The 21,407-nt window shown below is 46.9% G+C and overlaps 1 protein-coding gene across 2 annotated transcripts in view; it reads left to right on the forward strand.

Annotated features, from left to right (window-relative positions):
- The window catches only part of LOC120900316 (protein tiptop), a 174,060-nt gene extending 156,766 nt beyond the window's left edge, over positions 1 to 17,294 (forward strand). For both annotated transcript variants that reach the window (XM_040307141.1, XM_040307142.1), the window contains one exon: positions 8,986 to 17,294. In XM_040307141.1, the coding sequence (XP_040163075.1) occupies positions 8,986 to 12,964 (3,979 nt within the window). In that variant the 3' untranslated portion in view covers positions 12,965 to 17,294. The remainder of the gene's footprint in view (positions 1 to 8,985) is intronic.
- Positions 17,295 to 21,407: the final 4,113 nt, after the last annotated feature.

Raw genomic sequence — 21,407 nt, forward strand, 5'->3', positions numbered from 1 at the left:
CGACATGTTCTATTTGCGACATCGACATGTTCTATTTCCTTCACGAAACATCAATTCTAAATCATTGAGACCTCATGTAGAATACCTCATAACTCTCTTATGGGTTTTCCGTATTCTTAAACCACAAATTGCATTTTTGCTACCAAACTCGTTGATCATTCTGGAGCGACCCGTTTCCTCCAAATCGCTCATAATCAAGCTAATCAAAATCATTACCGCAACCTGTGAACGTCTCTTCAAACCGTACCGTAATATCCCAACGTAAGACACATTCACCGAACCATCACCATCATGATGTGATGTGAGTGATGTCGTCGGTGGTTGCCCCATGGTTTGAGTTTTGAACCAAACGCAACCGAACCACAGTGGACCACCGAGTGTACGTATTTCTAATCCACAAGATGATAGACGAGATGACGAAGAAGTCGCTACCGGTTCTTCGGTACGCGCGCCCGAAAGTACCAATACCTTCCAAGTTGAGTTCAGTTCACTCACATACCCATCCCCGAAACCCTGGAACACGCTTCTGCGTTATTTATTGTTCTAACGCTCGCTTTTAATTACCTCGTTAAAGACTCCCAACACGGGCGAACTGCGGGAGGTGGCGGTGGTACCACATTGTTGCTCTCCCTCCTTTGTGGCAAGCAGGAGGAAAGCAGGAATATGTGATCCAATTTTGACGGTCAATGGTGCGTGGCAGTGAAGCGCGGTAGAGATGCAAGAAGGCCGGATAATGTTTTTCGCCGGCCCACCGCCTACTCTGTTGCAGCTCCGCTGCTGCGGCAATGTGCGAACACGCGCTTTTTCACGCGCGCACCGGGTTGCGCGGCGGCGGCGTTCGGCAAGCCACGGGCAGCTTGGCCTTTTGCCTTCAGAAGTGTTTGCCGGTTCGGATTTTCGGGGCCGGTCTTAACCTTCGGGATGCTCGACGTACGCTGCCACTGTATGGGTGCGTTCGTTTCGCGAGTGCAGCTAGAGCAGCGTTTGCGAGATTGCGTTCTGTGGGGAAGGCGTTTTTTTGCTGTTGTTGCTGCGTGTTGCGTGTTGCTTTTACTTACGCGTACGCCTAGAGCCGGGCGCCACATGCCATGTGGTGTCCTGCGAGCTCACACACACACATACATACTCATAGTACACTTGAGCACAAGTGAATGAAGAGTGGATTTACGAGTTGCTCTCAGTGCAGTCGTAAAATTTAATGTACTTTGGACCGCGACCATCCACCCAATTCTCCCACGAACGATTCCTTCTGGAGGGAAGCTGTGACATGTTGTATAGTTGTGTGTTTCTTTTTTTTTTTTGCTCCTGTTTCCATCACCATCACGGGACAACTGTCACCTAAGAATCTCTTTCTCTCTCTATCACCTGGTTGTTCGTCCCGACCGGCCACCGAAGGACACCCGCTACCTGAAGTTGTATAACCATTTTTCAACTACAGACCCCAACCCAACCAACTCCCTCGATCCCCTTATTTATATTGGTTGTTTTGTGTCCGTTTGCCTCTGCCTTGACGACGATTGGCTACCGGTCGAGTCGAGTGGCAAAGGCAGTTAAAACAGAAGTGATCGGTCAACCGTTGGAATCGGTTTCTTCGGTAGCTTCCGAACGGTGTGACCCGGGCCGAGTGGAAAAGAAAACCACATACCACCAGCTCGACTACATCACCAAACAAGACAACCAAACTCATCAGGAAAGTGGGCAACGGGCATAGTTAGAAGAAGGGGGAAGAAAAGGAAAACAGAAACAACCTCACTTAATTTATATCGCCCATATTCCGTTGGTTTTTTTGCCCTTCCTTCTCATACACCTACATTTGTTGTCATTATTTATCGTGCCCATCATGCCACGATATACGTTTTTAGCCCGTTCGGCACCGGTGAGGTGCCCAATTAAACTGAATCATCTTCAGCGCCCACCTCCCTACTCGGCCGCACAAGCCGCACAAGGCAGAGTCATCAAGCCGGAAACTCGATAAACGATTACAGTTGGTGCGTGTGACAAATGTCAACTATGAGGAGTAATAATTCATTTTAATAACAACCAACTAACGTTCAGTGCCGTTCCCTTCTTCTCTTTCTCGCTCTCTCTGTCCCTCGTCGTGGCACGCACTAGCCGAGTTCGTTGCTACATTTTATTTTTAATTCAACGGTAACATGTCATGTGGTGGTAATACTTTAGTGTGTTTTTTTGTCCTCATTTTCTGTGATGGACTTCTCATATCTCTGTTTGCGCCTTACCGTGACACACACTGTCTGTTCGATAGCATGACGGTATGTGTTCCGGTTCCGTTGTCCGTAGCGCATCCGACAAACGGTGGGCACAAAGTTGATGGGTAATCCAAACAACCAAACCGGAAATTATTGTCCCAAGACATACTTCTGTATCATCCGTTCCTCAAAGGGGCGGAGCGGTGGCAGTGTGTTTGAATTGTAACCTTGCATTTTATACTGATGAAACAATCAAATCAATCGATATTTTATATCGATTTTTTTTTTGTGCGGAAATGCATTATGAAAGGTCACATTTCTGATGTGTATGTCATTTTACGTAGATAAATAAATTTATTAATGTCCAATGAAACACATTGGAAAAGCAATGGCCTTTTTGAGGCAGTTTGGATTTAGATTTTTCTCTCCAAATTGCCTCCCATCACGTGCAATTGAAACCGATAGATATAATGCTCAACCAATCTTCAGCTCAGCTCAGCACTCTAATTTTAAACTTCAAAAACTACTTCTTTGTCATCACGCGCAGGCAGAACGAAATGCAGCCAGGCGACACATTAATCATTGTACCGTTCTGCCCCGCGTCTCTCTGCCCATGCGTTTGGAGCAAACACACATGTGTTTTGCTGTTTCGGCCCGATATCTGCCTTTGGCTGTTGTCTATTCTGGCGCCGAGAGAAAGGGAACCAACGCAACACACAAATGGATCCCTTGAGATGTTGCTCACGTTTGGCTGTCATCCCGCCGCATCAGCGTGCGCTCACTGTATTAAAATCTTATTTAAAGCATCATCACCTACGAAAGAATGGGGCACTTTTTTCCTGATTCAGGGGGTTTACAAAATCTCACTCTCATAACAGAAACTTTCATCGGCCGGTTGTCCTGTTTTGGTCGCTCCTTACCACGTGTACTGTTCGTTCACGCAAGTCCGTTTTATTGCGCAAACCCATCAAAAATGTCCGTATATAAGTATGTATGCGACATTTGGTTTGTTTTATCGCACAGACAGCAGCTCCGGGGTCCTGAAGACCTCCTGGGATGTTGCTCACACTCTACTCCATCGCCACCGCCCATGTGTGTGTCCAGCACGCGGGAACGCACCTCACTCAGCGCACCCATCACCCCGTGGCCGGTGATACTGGCATACTATCTAAATTAAAATTAATCCCTTTTTAACTGACAAAATTTAATTTATTGCCTTTTATCTCCCAAGGCGACCGTACCTTTGTACGGCTATCGGCGCGCTCAGTCCAGCGCTTCAAAGGGGTTTCAGATTTGAGGGACTCGCTTCCTTTTAACCCCGCTTGCGCAAAGAACAAGAGCGCTACGGGAGAGAGATTGAGTCACGGCCGATAATGGGATAATGTACGTGCAGCACATTTGGGAAGAGTATTTTTCCCTCCCAAAAGCACGCACACACACACAAAGACTCGCTTGAAATCTGTCAGTCAAGCTCGGGCAGCGTTGGGAAATGGACGGCAAATGAGTTCTAGAGTAGGCGACGACGACCCACACACGCAGCACCACATTCTGGTTGCCGTTCGTATCTTTTCGTAGCGCTTCACCATAAATCGTTATTTATATGCTTTCTCCGATCACTTTCCTCACATCACACACCGCATTACACGTACAAGAACCCCTCGTCAGGGGGTTCAAAATTGGTTCCCTATTTTTTTGGACAAAACCCTCAAAATCGTCACCGGTATGTGTGCGCTTGTATCGATGACAGACTGAAGAAGTTTCCTACCAGTGTTTTCTTCGCCTGCTTTGATCAGTTTCAAAATAATACACTCGATACACTTATTTATTGACGGGAAAAAAGAGAAAGAATGCACCAGCTCTTTTACCTGTACGTGTGTGTGTGTCCGTCCGCTTGCACTGCACTTATTAATCGGTCCGTTTCTTTTGTGCTCCGGTTTCGATTTTTATTATCCTTTCGAGACGGTTCGATTTGCGCGCGTGTGTGTGAGTGCACTTTTCGCTTTTGCCGGTGCATCCATCGCCACCATCGCTGCTGCCGTGTGACCGAAAAGCCACCTCGGAACAACCCCGCGAGAGCGATGAAAAAGCAGATCAGCAGCAGCAGCAAACACGGGGCAGGCGTGGTTTCCTGCCGTCCGTTCTGTTTGTTGTGCCTTTCTTTCACTCTTCCCCTTTATCGGGCCGTCTCGCTTTGCACCGACGTTCGCAGGCAGCCAGCCTTCTTCTGCTACTTCTGTTGTTGTGTTGCTTTTGTTCGCAGTGCGGGAGGTTGGTCATCTCGGCCAAAATACAATTGCCGGATTGGTTTCGGTCGAACGGTCTGTTTTTTTTGTTTTGGAGTTGGAGTTGTTAATCATGTCCGTCACCGGTGAATGCGGATAATGATGATGCGTCGTCCACTGTGTGTAGGTGGTGGGTACTGTCAGTCTTGCCTCGCCATTCGGAAACTGACCAGTAAGGCATCTCGACGGCCATCAAGCCATCAAAAGTGCTTCCCCCCCAAAGCACTTTTGTCGTGGGGGGGCATTGTGATGAAGCTGAAAATAACACACACACACGCACAGAAAAATTCCCAAAAATGTATGATTAACGACCATTGAAACACGCTGAGACATGGCGAGAGAGAGCGAGAGAGAGTGCTATAATGGGTCCGATTGGTCCCCGATTCTTTGTTCGTTTTCAGTTTTTGGTCATTTTGATCGGGCGCATTTCTGACGCGCAGACGGCAGAAATCGGTAACATATGGCCATTAGGGAACAAAATCCCCAAAATTCCCAACAACCCCCAACTGAATGATGGATGGAGCGCGATGGTGCCGGTGTACGGATAGTGGTTTCCCGTGGTTTTAATTTGCTCTGCTTTCAGTGATACACTCCAGCCCTTTTCTGATGATGAATTTCAGAGGTACAGGAGAAGAAAAAACACCCGCTTTGTATTTATATATCACTCACACTCAGTTAAATCCATTCTCTAGCCAACGTTTTATAAACAAAACTCTCCTTTCTCCTCCACTGCTGTAATGTGAAAGGATTTTTACACAATATATTCGTCACTTGTTTGTGGCCAGTTCCCATTCCACCGCTGGGTTGAACAAACTTTAGCACAGTGAACATTCATACACGCTGGGCAAACACGGGCAAAACGGGGGCCACCATCAATCGTGTGGAGTTTTGCGATAAATGCAATTTATGACTAGATGATTTGCTGTTCGCTATCATGCATCGGTGCATTAATGAACCGTACCACTAGCTCCCGGGCGGGTGCAACCGGAATAAGTGAGAAGGAGAGAGAGAGAGATAGCGAGAGCTAGATTGGCAATCTGAGCATTTTAGCACCTTCTCCTTCTTTGCCTACCTCGCTCACTCACTCACTCACAAATCTCGTTTCATTTGCACTGCATCAAAGCAACATTTGCGTTACCAGGCGGCAGCGGCGGCGGCGGCGACGGTAAACGCATGGCACACCATTAAGGTTGACATCTAATGCTCCCCCCGGTGCCCGCGCACAGGTTCCGCTTTTTATGTGTTAGTTAATAACAATAATAGCAATAATGATGATGATAAACTCGTAATAAAACAATAACTGTAAATCAAGTCGAATTGACAATGACAGAATTATCCAATAATATCTAACTGTGCACATAACTATAAATCAATTTTCCATTCCACACACACACACACACACACACACCGCGTGCGCTTGTGTCACTCAACTCGGCTTCTATTGCTCTCCCACTGTTTGGTTGGGTTTGGTGAGTGTGTGTGTGTGTGTCATTTCCCTTCACCGGTTTTGGTGAGTGCATCGGTGACGCCAGCTTATCCTCCTACCCGATCTAACCGATTCCATCCGTCCACATAGCTATCCATCCATCTAGTCCGTGATTGGACCGCCATTCTGCTGGCATGTCGTCCCCGTTTTCCCTCCCTCTAACTCCCCCCCCCCTTCATTTCCACTTTGTCCGCTTTGTTCATAGAAGGGATACTTTCGTGGCGCTGTTTGCTTCTTTCACTTCTTTTGCCACTGTATCGACCCGCACGGCGGGCGCAATGGTTGAGTGCACACGCACACGTGGTTCTACTTTTTCCCGCGGGCACGGGAACAACCAAACCGACCTTAGCGGGAAGGGGGTGAAAACGGGTTTCATCTACCATACCTATTTCACTACGTAAAACAGCAAACCGAAGGCTACATAAATAATATTTGCATTTAGGGCAATCATAATCCACTCCACACAGGACACGGAACGCGACACACAACTACACTGAAAGCACACTCACTCACAAACACAGCGGTCGATGGCCAAAAAAGAAAGCCAAAGAGCTATGTACGACTGTGTTTGATGATGGATTGGCCTCGCCTTTTTTTGGTTTCGCTTTCTCTCTCTCCCTCTCTCGCTGTCTTTATTTTCTAAATGTCGCGTCGAGGCCCTAGTTTTGGCCCGCATTCGATTTCGGGGGTTTTCCCACATGGTTTTCAATACCGCTGGGAGACACTTTTTTTTTTGTTGGTTTGGCCATGGCCAATGGAAACATGAAATATATTTCTTTTTTTTTTTTTTTTTTTGTTGGGTTTCACAATTTATACCAACATACCGTACTGGTAGCGAAACACTTTGAAGTGTTCCCGGGGCCGGGTTTTTGAAGGTTTTTTTTCGGTTCTCGCGCTCAGTGGAGCATTTTTTCCACCAACTTCAAGAGGACATATTTTAGAAAAACTGATGTATGTATCCTCCTTGGAGGGCAATCGGTTGGAAACAAACACACACACAAGCACACCAGCTCATCATAGTTTCGTCAACCGCTGGCCATATTTAGACGCGATCGTTCTTCATCGGTGTTTTTTCCCCCCAACCAGTAATTTCTGGCAGAGAGGGTCCCCTGCTTCTTTCCTCGATGGGTAGAGGGAGGGAACCTGTCATCGTAAATCAAACACAAAAGCTGAAAATTGTTCCATTTACCCTATCGCTCGCATGGTCGCAGCGCTAACGCCAACGCATGCGTTGATGCGCACCAGTAGCAATTGTGGAATCGTCTGCGCAAGCACGCGGCGTCGGCGGCATCGTAGCAATCCGGCTTCCGAAAAAAAACCTCCGCGCTGCTCACGCGTCCCGCTCACTATCTTAATCCCAATTGGCAGGCGGTGAGTCTGGGCCGCTACATTTTGGGGGAAGCCATCGCACGCTACCAACGCACCAACGTACGGTACGCTGCGACGTTTTGCGTTTGAATGCCATCGCGCAGCGCTGCGAACGAGCGAACGATCGCGTATGACTGATCATGTAGATCCGAGGCGGGGAAGCAAGGGGAAAGCTAAGATGCGTTCCCGGGCATCCCGGGCTAAAATTTGAATGGTCCATAAATTATGGCGCAGCACGGCACCGGCGGCTAGGAAAAGGTTCTGCCCGCGGTGAAAAAGCGCAATCTTGGCGCGAAACGGAACGGATCGGACCGGTCGAAGCGCACACACGCCGAAACACCATAAACAGTTTAAGCTCGTTTAATCCATTATTTGTAGCAGCACGGCGCATCATTAGGTCATTAGGATGGTTTAGCCAGGGGGGAAAGAGATTAATTCACACTGCGTTTTTTTTTTCGCTTTTCAAATCAATCACACCGAACGTTAGATCTTGGAACAGATGTGCAACACTGAAAGGTTATGCTACTTAGTCGAAAGTGTACATGGAAGCGCAAAGTATTTCGTTGTGATTTTCAGTAGTTTTGGAAAGAATGATCAACAATTTTGTGTGAGATAAAGATACAGCCTTAGTTGTAACATCAAATCATTATTATAATTGGTTTATCTCCTAGATAAGTTAAATTATTTATTGGTTTTATCATTAAAAGATACAAATCCTGAGTATTGTATTGAAATTAAGTAACACATGCTATAAAATTGCTTATGATGATTATAGACAACTTATTCTTCTTCATCAAGTCCATTTTCAAGGAGAAGATCAAAGAGTTATTAATACTTTTTAAGCTGAACCTGTTCTTAAAACACATCCTCTTTCAAACTGCTGTAAAACTGTTTGGATATAATCAGTTTATTAAATTGTTTCCACAACTTGCAATGGATTGATATAATTTACTAATTTTAAGTGATTTTCTGGGTTTATTTTGGGATTATGGGTTTTATTTTAATGTCCTGTTGGTTGCGCTTCAGATTCGTATACTTCATATACGGCTCGTAGAACCTTTCGAAAGACCTCCTATTTTAATCTTTTCTGTTTATAATACAATATTTCGTTCTTCAAAGCCTTGATTTACTCAGAATTTCGCATCTTTTCCGCTTGTATCTTGAACATTTGAAGCAAATGCAACTTAAATTGCATTTTAGGACTACTTTAGGACATTTCACAATACTACTTAATCTTGTTTTATGTCAAATGTTTTGTTTATAACTGGTTTTCAACATGTACATTAATTATTAAACTAGCAGCTTATCAAGAATTGACATCCAGGCGATTAAAAACAGCAAGAAATGGATGCTTCAATGGTAAAAAGCAGCAGTCATGATTGAAAATATTCATTTGATGTTCGAAATTACAATAAAAAGGGTAGATTTGATCTAAATTGTCGCCTCTCAAGCTTATAAGTTGTCAATTTACATTGATTCTCGTAATATCCCCAAAAAACATCAATCAAAAACGAATTTATTCAAATATTATATTATTACTATTTTTGCATTTCTTTTTTATTATGAGTTAGACATACCAAACGACACATTGCAATACATCTGCTAACGTCCATTTTCTTCTTCTTCCTCTTCTTCCCCACAGTGAAATGGCCAGCCCTAGATGCCAATCGAGGGAATCGTCGTCGGGCGGTGGGCGCTGTCCCTCGGACGAGTCCATCCGCTCGGAGGGGGAGCGTGACGAGCAGGGCGCCGGGAACAACCTCAGCCCGGTGTCGATCACGCTGCCGCCGACGTTACCACCGGCCGCTGCAGCCGCCCTCCTGCCTCAGCATTCGGCCGCCATGGCGGCGTACCTAAACGTAGCAGCCGTTGCAGCACAACAGAACCGGCTACTACTGGGGTCGCCGCTGGCCGCCGGCCTCGCCTCGGTCCGGAACGGGTCACCGCCCGTGCTGCCGCTCCGCTCGCCCACGGACGAGAGCGATGACGCGACCGTGCTAGACTTTAGCAAGAAGCGTGGCTCGGGTGGCGGCGGCGGCGGCGGCAGTGGTGGAGGTGGCGACGAGGACGAGGAAGACGACGATGAGGACGAGGACGGTGGTGACGGTGCGGGTGGAGCGGGTGGTGGACGTGGAAGTCGCGGTGGTGCAGATGGCGACGGCGACGGAGACGGCGGCAGTGATTGTGGGGACGCGGTCAACCTCAGCCAAAAGTCGGGCCTGGGCGATAACAGCCCGCTCGATCTGTCCGTCAGCCATCGGAAGCGGACGGGCAATGAGGACGGGGCGTCATCGCCACCGCCCCGCAAGACGACCCGCTCGCTCGACTACAAGCCGGCCATTGTGACGCCCTGGAGTACACCGGTAACGCCGCAGCTCCCGTATCTGGCGGCGGCTGTTGCGGCGGCTGGCCTATCCCCCAAGAACAATCACCACCACCATCAGCAGCAGCAGCAGCAACAGCAGCAGCACGCGGTCATGCACGCGGACAGCTGGAACGGCAAGCACAAATCGGTGGCAGCGGCTGCAGCGGCTGCCGCGGCCGCCGCCGCCGTCACGAACGATGCCACGAAAGCGCTCGAGAAGATGTCGGAGCTGAGCCGGCTGGGTGGGGAAGACATCTACCGATCGCCCAGCTCGGGCAATTCCGGTGGTGGTGGAGGTGGAGGTGGAGGAGGTGGCCGACACAGTGCCTGGCAGTCGCACTGGCTCAACAAAGGTGCCGACTCGGCCAAGGATGTGCTGAAATGTGTCTGGTGCAAGCAGAGCTTCCCATCGCTCGCCGCCATGACGACGCACATGAAGGAAACGAAGCACTGCGGTGTTAATGTACCCCCCGGTGGGGGTGGTGGAGGTGCGGGAGGTGGCTCGGGAGGTCACACACAGCAACCGATTCCACCACCAGCCCAGGGCAACAACAACAACATGGGTGGTTCCGGTGGTCAGGGTGGTCAAGGACACGGTGGATCCTCCAAACCTTCGCCCAGCGAGCTGAACATGCTGATCAAGGAGACGATGCCACTGCCCCGGAAGCTGGTGCGCGGCCAGGACGTGTGGTTGGGCAAGGGGGCGGAGCAGACGCGCCAGATCCTGAAGTGTATGTGGTGCGGCCAGAGCTTCCGCACGCTCGCCGAGATGACGGCGCACATGCAGCAGACGCAGCACTACACCAACATCATCTCGCAGGAGCAGATCATCTCGTGGAAGTCGTCCGATTCGGACAAATCCGGCGGTGGTGGTGGTGGTGGTGGAGCAGGTGGACCCGGTGCCGGAGGTCCTGGAAGTGCCGGTCCGAGTGGTGGTGGTGCGAACGGAGGAGCTGGTGGTGGCGCCGGTGGTCCCGCCAGTGCAGCGGCCGCCGCCGCCCAAACGAACAGCCACGTCAGCGCGGTACTCACGTGCAAAGTGTGCGATCAGGCGTTCTCCTCGCTGAAGGAGCTGTCCAACCATATGGTGAAGAACGCCCACTACAAAGAGCATATCATGCGGTCGATCACGGAGAGCGGCAGCCGGCGGCGCCAGACGCGCGAGAAGCGCAAAAAGTCACTCCCGGTGCGGAAGCTGCTCGAGATGGAACGGGCCCAGCACGACTACGGCAAGAACGGGGCGGCCGAAACGGCGCCCAACTCGGCGGCAGCGGCCGCCGCAGTCGCTGCGGCAGTCAATGCGGCCAACAAACCGTTGCGCGATCTCGGTGCGGGCAAGATTACGTGCGAAAAGTGTAACGACAAGATCGAAACGACCATGTTTGTCGATCACATTCGGCAGTGCATTGGCGGGACGGCGCTGCTCGCCGCCCAGCAGCAGCGAGACAAGCTGAAGAGTGCGCTGCTGTCGAACACCATCATCCCACCGGACTCGATCTCACCCGTGACGCCGACCGGGCGCAAGAGTGTTAGTGATGATCTGGCTTCGCCCCTGTCCTCGCAAAAGTCTCCGCTCGGGTCGGACCTACTGTCGCCCGTTTCAATGCTGGCGAAGAAAGACGGCAACGGTGGTGGTGGTGGTGGTGGCGAGAAAAGCTCCTCACCTTCGGTGTTGAACGCGATCGAGCAGCTGATCGAGAAGAGCTTCGATACGCGATCGCGCCACGGTGGTTCGAACTATGCCGGCAGTGGTGCAGGTGGTGCCACGCAAAGCTCAACCCCGCTCGGTTCGAGCATTCTGAAGCGGCTCGGCATTGACGAGAGCGTAGACTACACCAAACCGCTGGTGGATCCGCAAACGATGAACCTGCTGCGATCGTACCACCATCAGCAGCAGCAGGCACAGTACGCGTCGCAGCAGTACGGGCGGCGTGAGCGCAGCGGCAGTGAATCGAGCTCAATCTCCGAGCGGGGCAGCAGTCGGCTGGATTCGCTGACGCCGGAGAAGAAGTTCGACACGCCGAGCCATTCCACACCGCGCGGAACGCCCGACAAACCGTACGGCGAGCAGTCGGATCATGCGGATCATGCGGGGGAACCACTCCACGGGCAGCCACCGATCAAGCGCGAGCTGCACAGTGACGATGAAGCGCCGGAAGGGGAATCGAAGCCACCGTCCGAGCAGGGCAAGATCCGCATCAAGAAGGAGCTGATGCCGGAGGATGCGGATGAGCACGAGCAGGATCACGAGATGCGACCGCCGAGCAAGGCGCAGCAGCGTGACGATCGCGACGATCGCGAAGAGTTGTCGGCCCGGCGCAGCAGTGTTGCGTCGAGCCCGGCGCCCAGCCCGCGCCTCTCCACGGCCAGCGTACCGCTCAGCCCGGCGGCCAGCCCGCTCAGCGATCACCATTCCATTGCGTCCCGCTCGACGCCCGGAGCCGGCGATTGTGGCGGGAAAAAGTCATCCTCCAGCGTGAGCAACAGCCTCGGGGCGCTTTCGTCCATGTTTGACAGTCTGACTGGGGCCGGCAGCGGCGGTGGTGGATCCGCCGGAGGAGACGCAGCGTCGTCCGGCAGCGCAAGCGGTAAGAAGACGAGCGCTCACCCACTGGCCGCACTGCAGAAGCTTTGTGATAAAACGGAAACACCGTCGGCCGGTGGCGCCGGGGGACGATCGAGCAGTTCGGCCCTGCTGGCCGCCACCACGAACAGTTCCGGCTCGCGGACCGCACCCGGTGCCATCCTGGCCTTTAGCTGGGCGTGCAATGATGCGGTCACGTCGGAGGACGTCGCCGGCGGCACGATCAAGTGCGCGTACTGTGATACCACGTTCGGGTCGAAGGGTGCCTACCGGCATCACCTGTCGAAGGCGCACTTTGTCAGCGATGACGTCATCCCGGACCCGAAGGTTCCGGCGGGTTCGAGCGGTGGCGCCCTGTCCCTTGCCGCTACCAGCGGCGCCCAGTCGCTCAAGACGCGCACATCGCCCGCCCCGCACTCACCGAAGTCGACCGGCTCGACGGCACCGCTGTCGCTGGTGACGGGCGGCGGCTCATCTTCTGCCGGCGGCTCCTCGTCCGGCTCGTCCGGCGGCCGGGACAGTGTCGAGCGACGCGTAGGGCTGGAGCAGGGCAATGGACCCGCAGCCAAAAGTCCGCCCGCGTCACAGTCACCCGCGTTCGACGAGAGCCCGCACTCCAAGTTCCTCAAGTACACCGAGCTGGCGAAGCAACTCTCATCCAAGTACGTCTGACACGCTTAAGCGCCAACACAAGCGGAAGCCGAAACGGAAGCCGAACAGCATGGGGGCGTGAAATGAGACCGGAGAAGGAGCACTACAACAAAATGGCGATCGTCAATGGCCAGTTTCTCATTGCCGTTTGCTTCTTCGAAGTCCCAGCCCCGAAGGTGAGTGTTCAGATGCAGATTACTCATCGAACGCGCGCGGTACACAGGCGGTACCCCACACTCACACACATATCCCTTCGAGGTTGGAACGGGCGGCGATGCGGACGGCGACATCGATTGGGGGATCGCCGAGTGCGCGAAAACAAAAGGCAATTTAAAAAGGTAAACTATAGTCAACTTAACTGCAACATGGTTATACGAAAATGAAACACACACGAACAACAAAATACGAAAAGTGAAACAACGTGAACGTTGAACCAATTCAACGCCACAAACACATACACACTGTAGCGCTGCGCTTAAAATAACACGAAAGGAGACACGAGGGGTAAAAAAAGCAAATTCAATTTACTCTGGAAGAAGAAGAAAATTTGGTATACGTAATTTACACAAAACCTATTAAAAATGCAAACATGGAAAAGTGGTTAAAAAATACGAAAAAAACAAACGACAAAATTGCAAATTTTGGTATTGAAACAAACGAAGAGATACGCAAACAGTAACAAAACAAAACCTACAATTTGAGTATACGGAAGAGGAAGTTTGGATGAGTTGGAAAATTAAAAAATACGAACAAAACACAATCTTACGCAGAAAATAATGCACAGAGTTGCAATTACACGAACAAAACAACAGAAAACTCTAAACTAAACATTAAAGATAACAACCAATCAGCTCGCAAACGAAAGTAGACCATTATTCTACATGCAATGTAAAACAAAGTGTTTAAAAACATAAACAAACAAAAGCAACAAGAAACAACCAACAGACGTGCCAAAAGTCAGTATACTAAACAAACAAACAAACAAACAGCTCCGATCATTCACTTTACACCGCATGACTAGAAGCAAGATTTAGCGCACACTTATAGAAATCACACATCAGGAAATAGATTTTACCGAAAAAAGGACACAATTTTCTCTTCCATTTGCTCTGTTATTCCTCTGTGTTATTCGGTTTATTAAGCTCCACTCTACTCAGGTTACATGTGTTTTTGTTTCAGTTTTTTGTTTTTGTTAAGCGAAAGTTTAAACCTTTATTATGTGATGAGTACAGTTTCCTTTTAGTATCTCCCGCAATGCTTCTTCCTTTTGAAGTCGTTTTTGCCCTTCGACACTGGTCGGCATCTTTCAAGCGAGTGAGCGTGTACGAAGTTGTAAATAGGTCACTTATAGGACAACACACTCTGAATTAGCCTGTCTTCTAAATAATGGATTAAATCGCACACAAACACACACGGATAAGGCGATCAAGGGGACAGGTTAAGTTCCATCCTCTCAAACGTAATAAGCATAGTATACCGCCCCACGCTCGCCCATTTTACTGAATTCCGTGAAGTACGCGCAGAAAGTAAGCATTTCTAAAACGGCTGTCAAAACAAGCAAAAAAGAAAGGAAAAAAAAACAAAAAAAAAGATAAACAACCAACTAGGCATTAACAAATAAGCAGCAAAACTCTAAAAACCTCTAAAAGTATTTTCCAAACGCCTGCAACCAGTTAGCGAAGCCAAGCGCATCATGCCGTAGCAGTATCCTGTAGGGAATCCAATTGGGCTGGAGATGCGGTTTAAATGCAACAGCAAACAACAACAAATAGTGAAGCGATTGAAGAAAACTTATTTATTGAGAGTGATTTACGTAACTTATAGGATTACTAGGAACTGGGAAGCTAGTTCTCTTACGCCCCCAACCCCCCCAATATCTCCCTCCCCTCTCCACAGGAAGCATCGCATTAGGCTTCCCTCCTTTCCCAAAACGAAAGAGTGCGCCGGGTTTGTAAAACTTGAGTGTGTGTGCGTGTGTGGCACTCATCTCCCATCTTCCTCCCTCCTTCCACGGGGAAAGCATTTAGCATTATTAGCACTCTAGAACTACACACAAAAAACCCATACACAGTTCATACGATCGAAACTCTGTATACGCGGGCAAACTTGCAACAAAAAAAAAACAATTGAATCAACGCAAAGCAGTCGAACTCACACAATGGTATACTGAAGAGAGGACTCTATCTATACATATATATATATAAATATATACATATATTATAAAAGAACAAAACAAAAAAACCCCATGTACATTGTATATTGAGACGCAGTTTGAAGTATATTACTATATAATTATTATTATTATTAATATTATTATTATTACTATAAATATAAAATACGATGAATGCAAACTAGAAGCCTGCAAAATCTCAGCTCTGCGACTCGCGAACACGGATAAGCTGTGTGTCGGCTTACACGGGCCATATAGAAGGTATAAACAGTGGAAAAAGGGGAGTTAGGTGCGAGCGGGTATAGTAATAATATAACAAACTCTCTCACACACACACACACACACACACACACACACACACATCTATTTAAAATGTTTGGAATCTTTAAATGAAACAAATTAAAATGAAACACTCATACGAATACGGCTGAAAATTAACAGTGCTAGTAAGAAGAAGAAAAAGAAGAAGAAGAAGAAAATAAGGGAAGATAAAAAACGTATACGTAATTTGCCGCCAGGATAAAAAAAGCGCTAGGGTAAAACAAATGAAAAAAAGAAGAAAAAAATAAACTAAACATAATACAAAACGGTACAGTGAGAAGTAAAAAAAACGAACGATTCAAATCTTCGCTACTCCTTGAAGCAAACGGGAAAAGGATGAAAACGGTATACTCGATCAAAGCAACCAGTCAGCCTGCTTCTGTGCAAAATAATGCTTGCTGGTTCGATGCATTAGCTCCTCCAATTGGGCTCTGTTAGTTAAGGAAAAGTTTAAGAAAAGTGGCACAAAGTATTGAGAAGAAAAAAACGTTGAAGAAAACACGCAAAACAGTCAACAGCCCAGTGAAAATTGTAATTGTAATACACAAAAAATAACCGTACAACCTAGTTCGGCAACCAATCACCATTAGAGTTTGGCCTTCCAATCCCCCTCCCCATACGCCCCTGGTAGAGATGACGAACCTTAGCACAAAAGTGAGTAGATAAAAAGCAGCCACACGAAAGCAGCAGCTAGTTAAATCTACTACTTGCCCTACTTGCCATGCCACGCTTTCCCGTTTTGTGTTCAGCGGGTGGTGAAGCGAAAGTAAAGATGACGGAAATTTGTAAAATATGTTGATTTTCAAAACGATTGCGTAAGACACACACAAAAACATATGGATAAACAAGCTCATCGCGAGCTCCAAATTAAGGGATAATACATCTATTAACTAGTCTACTTTGGATCACGCCACCATCTTACACACGTGCGTACGTGCGCGTGCTCTAGGAATTAGAAGAAAGAAGTAAAAAAAAACACTCCAATTAACATACCAGAAAACAAGAAATACGAGAATCAAATTCGAAGCATAAGTTTACGAAAGCTGTTACGCTCAGAGATTCGGACAGAATCTTTACCATCACAAGTATCGCCAAATTTGTAAAATAATAAAGCAAGGAAGATTAAGTAAATCGAAACTCGGGCGCACTATACATAACAATTGCCATGGCTCGAAGGTGATGCAGACGGAAAGAGAACACAAGTCAACTCGAGTGAGAGAGAGAGAGAAAAATGCATATGAATGCCCCCGCAAAAAGAGCCAGCTTAAATGGGAGAAAATGGAGAGAAGAGAAGCGAAAAAAAAAGAAACGTAAAATAAAAAACAACAAAACCTATAAATAATGGAATGAAAGAAGTAACGAAAAGAACAACATAAAATCAATTATTATTTAAATGCAAATTTTTAAAAACACTTTTAAATGCCTCTTTCCCTCCCCCCCCCCCCTTTACGCTCTTCACCACCCCCATTCCCTCCTGTCACAGTAAGGTGGGACATTCTCCGGGGGGTGCAGCAGAAGAAAAAAGGAAAGAAATCTCATAGAAAGGGTGAAAGAATCAGAAGAAAACCACTCAATTGCATTGCATGGAAAAAGAGAACAAAAAAGAGGAGAAAAATCCTCCCCCCACTTTACACAAACGCCCCGCAGAATAAGCCCGAAACTGTACGCAAAGAAGAAGAAGAAGAAAACAAGGAACGCTTGCGTGGGCAACAAGTCGCTCAAACCGAGAAATACGTCGATGCCAGCAGAGCAGAGCAGAGAGATGAGGTGAGGGATGTTGTAGCAGGAATCAGTGACAAAAGTAAAATAAAATAAAAACCGACAAAATACAACAAACCTATGTATATGTTAAAATTTAAACCATTGCATTGCGTAGTGCGTTTTCTTTTTATTTGGGCTGCGTCATTTGAAACGGATCCGAAACAAATGCTTCGATGCTGATGGCGGTCGCAGTAGGCTGGGTTGACGTTTCTCCGGGAGATTGTTTTGTTCTATTGATTTGTTTTGATTTGTCGTGTCCACTTGGCATTGGCTGAAGACGTGTGTTTGTGGTCCTCTCGAGACTGCAACAACACGCCAAAGAGTCTCCAGCGAGAGAGAGAGAGAGAATGAGAAAGAGCGTTGAAATTCGCAGCTGCAGCTGCATCATTCGTACCGTGGTGTGGTGTGCAGTGATGGTGTGTCCCGGCAAAAGGACCTGTTTTCGCGTCTCCACTCAGAACAACGGAAAGCACGCTCCACTCTCGCGCTGTTCATACCAGCAGCCATCGCTGGCCTCGTACACCCAGCCATCTCTTTCGCACAGGTGCGAGGTGAGCGATGGACGCTGTCCGGCTCTTCGCACGGGGGAGTGAAGGAAATGTCCGCATCTCTTCAGTCATGTCGCCATCATTTCTGCTCGCTCGAGTGTCGATCTTACTCGCCCTCTCTACCCACTTTGCGCTGAACGGGTTCGGACAGTTATGGGTGTGCGTGTGAGCGAGACAAACTTATTCAGCGGTGGAAAAAAAGGGTTGCACTCCTCGCCGAACGGCGAGACAGCCAAAGCCGCCGCTTTGACGAGCGTGACGGGCAATAAAGCGAAACGGGTGCAACGTGCAAAACAGACGTCCGATAAATACACACCAACCGTATCCCACCCCACACGACAAAAGGTATGTGTGTGTGTGTGTGTGCTTCTAGGAAGGGGTAATGGGTGGCGAATCATCATGCTCGTCGCTTACCAACACCTTGCGCCTCGGGTACAGGTAGGGAAAGATAATGCCGAGCGGATGTAGGATGAAAATAAAATAAAGAAAACAAACTCGGCGAAACACGGCTATAAATCCATCTTTCTCTGCTGCTGGGCGAAACGACGGCTCGTCTCTTTTGCGCGCGTGCGATGAGCGTGTTGTGTTGATGCAGGTTGTCTTTGTTTCGCTCGGGGGTGAGTTTGGCTTTGGCTGCGTGCATGTGCAGAAGAAATGATTGATGGCTGGTAGTGGTGAACTTTTTTTCTGCTGGCACTGTTTTTGTGCACCCTGTTGTTGCTTGTATGTATGAGAAGTTCACCACGAAATGCAGCTAGGGAGGGGCGATGCTGCAGATTAATATCGATAGAGGAGTGGTGGTTTGCATTTTGGTGCAATTGAAAATTATTTTCATGTTATAAAAATAAAAGATATGCAAATAACTAATAACCTTTTTTAAAGGTTTAAATAATTTCAAATTAATTCGTATTTTTTATTTCTACATTCGTTTTGTGCCTCACAAGTTCCTCGTCTAGCAGTTGAGCCTAAACTGACCAATGTTGTAAATATTAATCAAATTGTTTCAATCCAAACAAAAATCAAATACCCCTGATTAATATTTTTTTTAATTTATATGCTTTATTAACAGCATAGAAAAAATTAAGATTTGTTGCATTGTGTAATATTATTTATCAAGACCGTAAAGCGGTTGAGGCGCTGGATTTGTAGGTAGAATTAACTACAGCTGCGATCTGTGATGGCATGTTTGTAATCAAATGGCTTTTGAAATATCACAACTAGCTGAAACATTTTTATAAACAATATCATACATAGATAGCAATACGGCCTTTCAGACCGGTTCTCCTGAATATAAAAAAATACATACATAACTCAACAACAGTCCGATTAAAAGAATACTTTAAATATCATTCTTGTTGTGAAACTGTGAACGTAGTTTAAAGCGCATATGTAAATGATTTCAAATAAATGGTAAGGTGATATTGGTAGGTCAGTTATTAAAAAAAAATAATTTATAAATACGGATTAGTTGCTCACGCAATATGATAATAAGTGTAAGTAAAATGCAACAATCGGGGCGCTCTCGTGGTACAGTCTTCAACTTGAAGGACTCAATAACATGCTCGTCATGGGTTCAAGCCTCATATGGACCGTTCCCTCGCAGCAAGCATTGACTATCCGGCTGCGTGGTACTACTAAATAAGTCTCGAAAGCATGTATATAGGTCAGCACGATCGCGTAAATCGTTACACCAAACAGAAGAAGAAAGAAATGCAGCAAGGTATATTTATAGTTTTTTTTTAATTATGAAAATCAAAATTAAAAATGCTTGATGAATATTTTTTTTTTTATTTCAAAATTCCTTCTGAATGAAAAAAACACTACTCAAGTCTCATTGTCTGTAAAATTATTTTAAACAATTTCATCCAATTATTACTGTATACTGTTCAAACCGGTTTCTAAATTATTGAAGTAGTTTGTACACAATTCAGAATTATACAACCAATACTTCAAGTGAAATGCGTTACAGGGTTTCCCGTGATTTATTGGTTGATTTCTATTTTTGTTTGTTTGTTGTTTTGGTTTTTTTGTGTGTTTTCACGTTTTTTTAGCGTTCCATAAAATTTTTTGGTTCAATTTTATTGATTTCCAATCGGACAACATCAATAAATTGTGGGAACAAACCAAAAATCCATGGGATACGACGAATATAGCGTGACACAAGCCCATAAAAATATGGAAATCGAACAATTAATCGTAAAAACCCCTGTGTTGGTTGTATAAAGACCGATAAAACTTTTGTCAATGTTGTTTTTTTGTTACTATTTCAAGAACTATAATAAAGCTGAGTCAATAGTTTTGTTTGATTGATTCGGATTGCAATTATCCTTTATAAAGCAGGAAGTTGTAAAGACGAGTTCCACGAGCAAGCCCGCCCAAACATGTTAACAAACGTCACACGAAAAACGCATCTCAACTCACACACCTCAATAAAACGGCGTTTCAAACCCATTAAAGTGCTGCCACTTACATGCAGGAAAGTGCAATCGCTGCAAAGGCGTAAGCCGAATCAACACTTGTCATAAAATGCGCTAGAAATGCACTTGACCGAACCCTGCATCCTACCGACATGCATTGTAACACACACACACACACACACACACACACACACACACACACACCAAAAGAAAAGGAAAAACGCCTGGAGGCACTTCGGCCGCGCACTGGTGTACGCAAAGACCGGACGGTGGCAAAAGAATGCAGTAAATCTTTCATGCCCGATGCAATTTGCAGTGCAATAATAAAGGTATAAATCTTTTTTTAAATTATTTTTATAGCATCAATAGAGCCAGGCGCTGCTGGAGAGCGCCGAGCTGGCAAGGGAAAACAAAACCGCTTCACCGGTGAAACTACGCCACATTACTCGCCATCGTCCCAAACACACACAGTCCCAAAATGCATTGCCACAAACCGAAAAATGGTTCACCAGTGCGCGGCGATCGGAGGCGATTGCAGTTAGAATGCAGTTTTTGGGAAATGCTATCCTTCCTTTCCTCCTTCCCTCCTCCCTTTCGAATGGTCCGTTTGTGATAAATGCGATTTAGAAGAGATCAATCTTAAATGGCAAAGCGTCTGTAAGCACCGCCAAAAAAGCTTCTTCTGGAGAATTTGTTATCATCAAAAGCATTTTTTACCCAAAACGCAGTTATTAGTGTGTGTGTGTGCATTTCACTCGTACCGACACACTCGTAAAGGATTCGATTCGAGATGCTCTGGGCGGTGTTTTCTTTCCAATAAAATGCTTTCCACCATTCAATGAAACTCGTAAATTTTGCGGAATTCTAAGCCATCACTAGCAGGAGGCACTTTGATTTTATGGCAAATATTCTCTTACCTTTTACGATGGTCAAATTTTACGATTCCGTTCCGGGGCGAAAGGTAATTGCTTTACTTGTTCACCATTTTGCCAAAAGGGCAAGTAGTAGGTCAATGTAGCTCTGAGCTGCATTGCTAGAAACATTGCACTAATATCACATTGCGAAAGCAGGCTTTTGTTGCATAGAACTAAGTGCATAGAAATACCATAATCAAGCAGCATTTCTTCATGTTTCTATGTTGCATCATCTTCAAACGATCCTCTCCTATCAAAATGCATATTAATCAATAAAAAAGAAGCAAAACTACCACCTTATTATTGAAGCAGCACATTCCAGTGTCTTGATAT

The sequence above is a fragment of the Anopheles arabiensis genome, chromosome 3 (assembly GCF_016920715.1).
Source record: "Anopheles arabiensis isolate DONGOLA chromosome 3, AaraD3, whole genome shotgun sequence".
Taxonomy (NCBI): Eukaryota; Metazoa; Arthropoda; class Insecta; order Diptera; family Culicidae; genus Anopheles; species Anopheles arabiensis.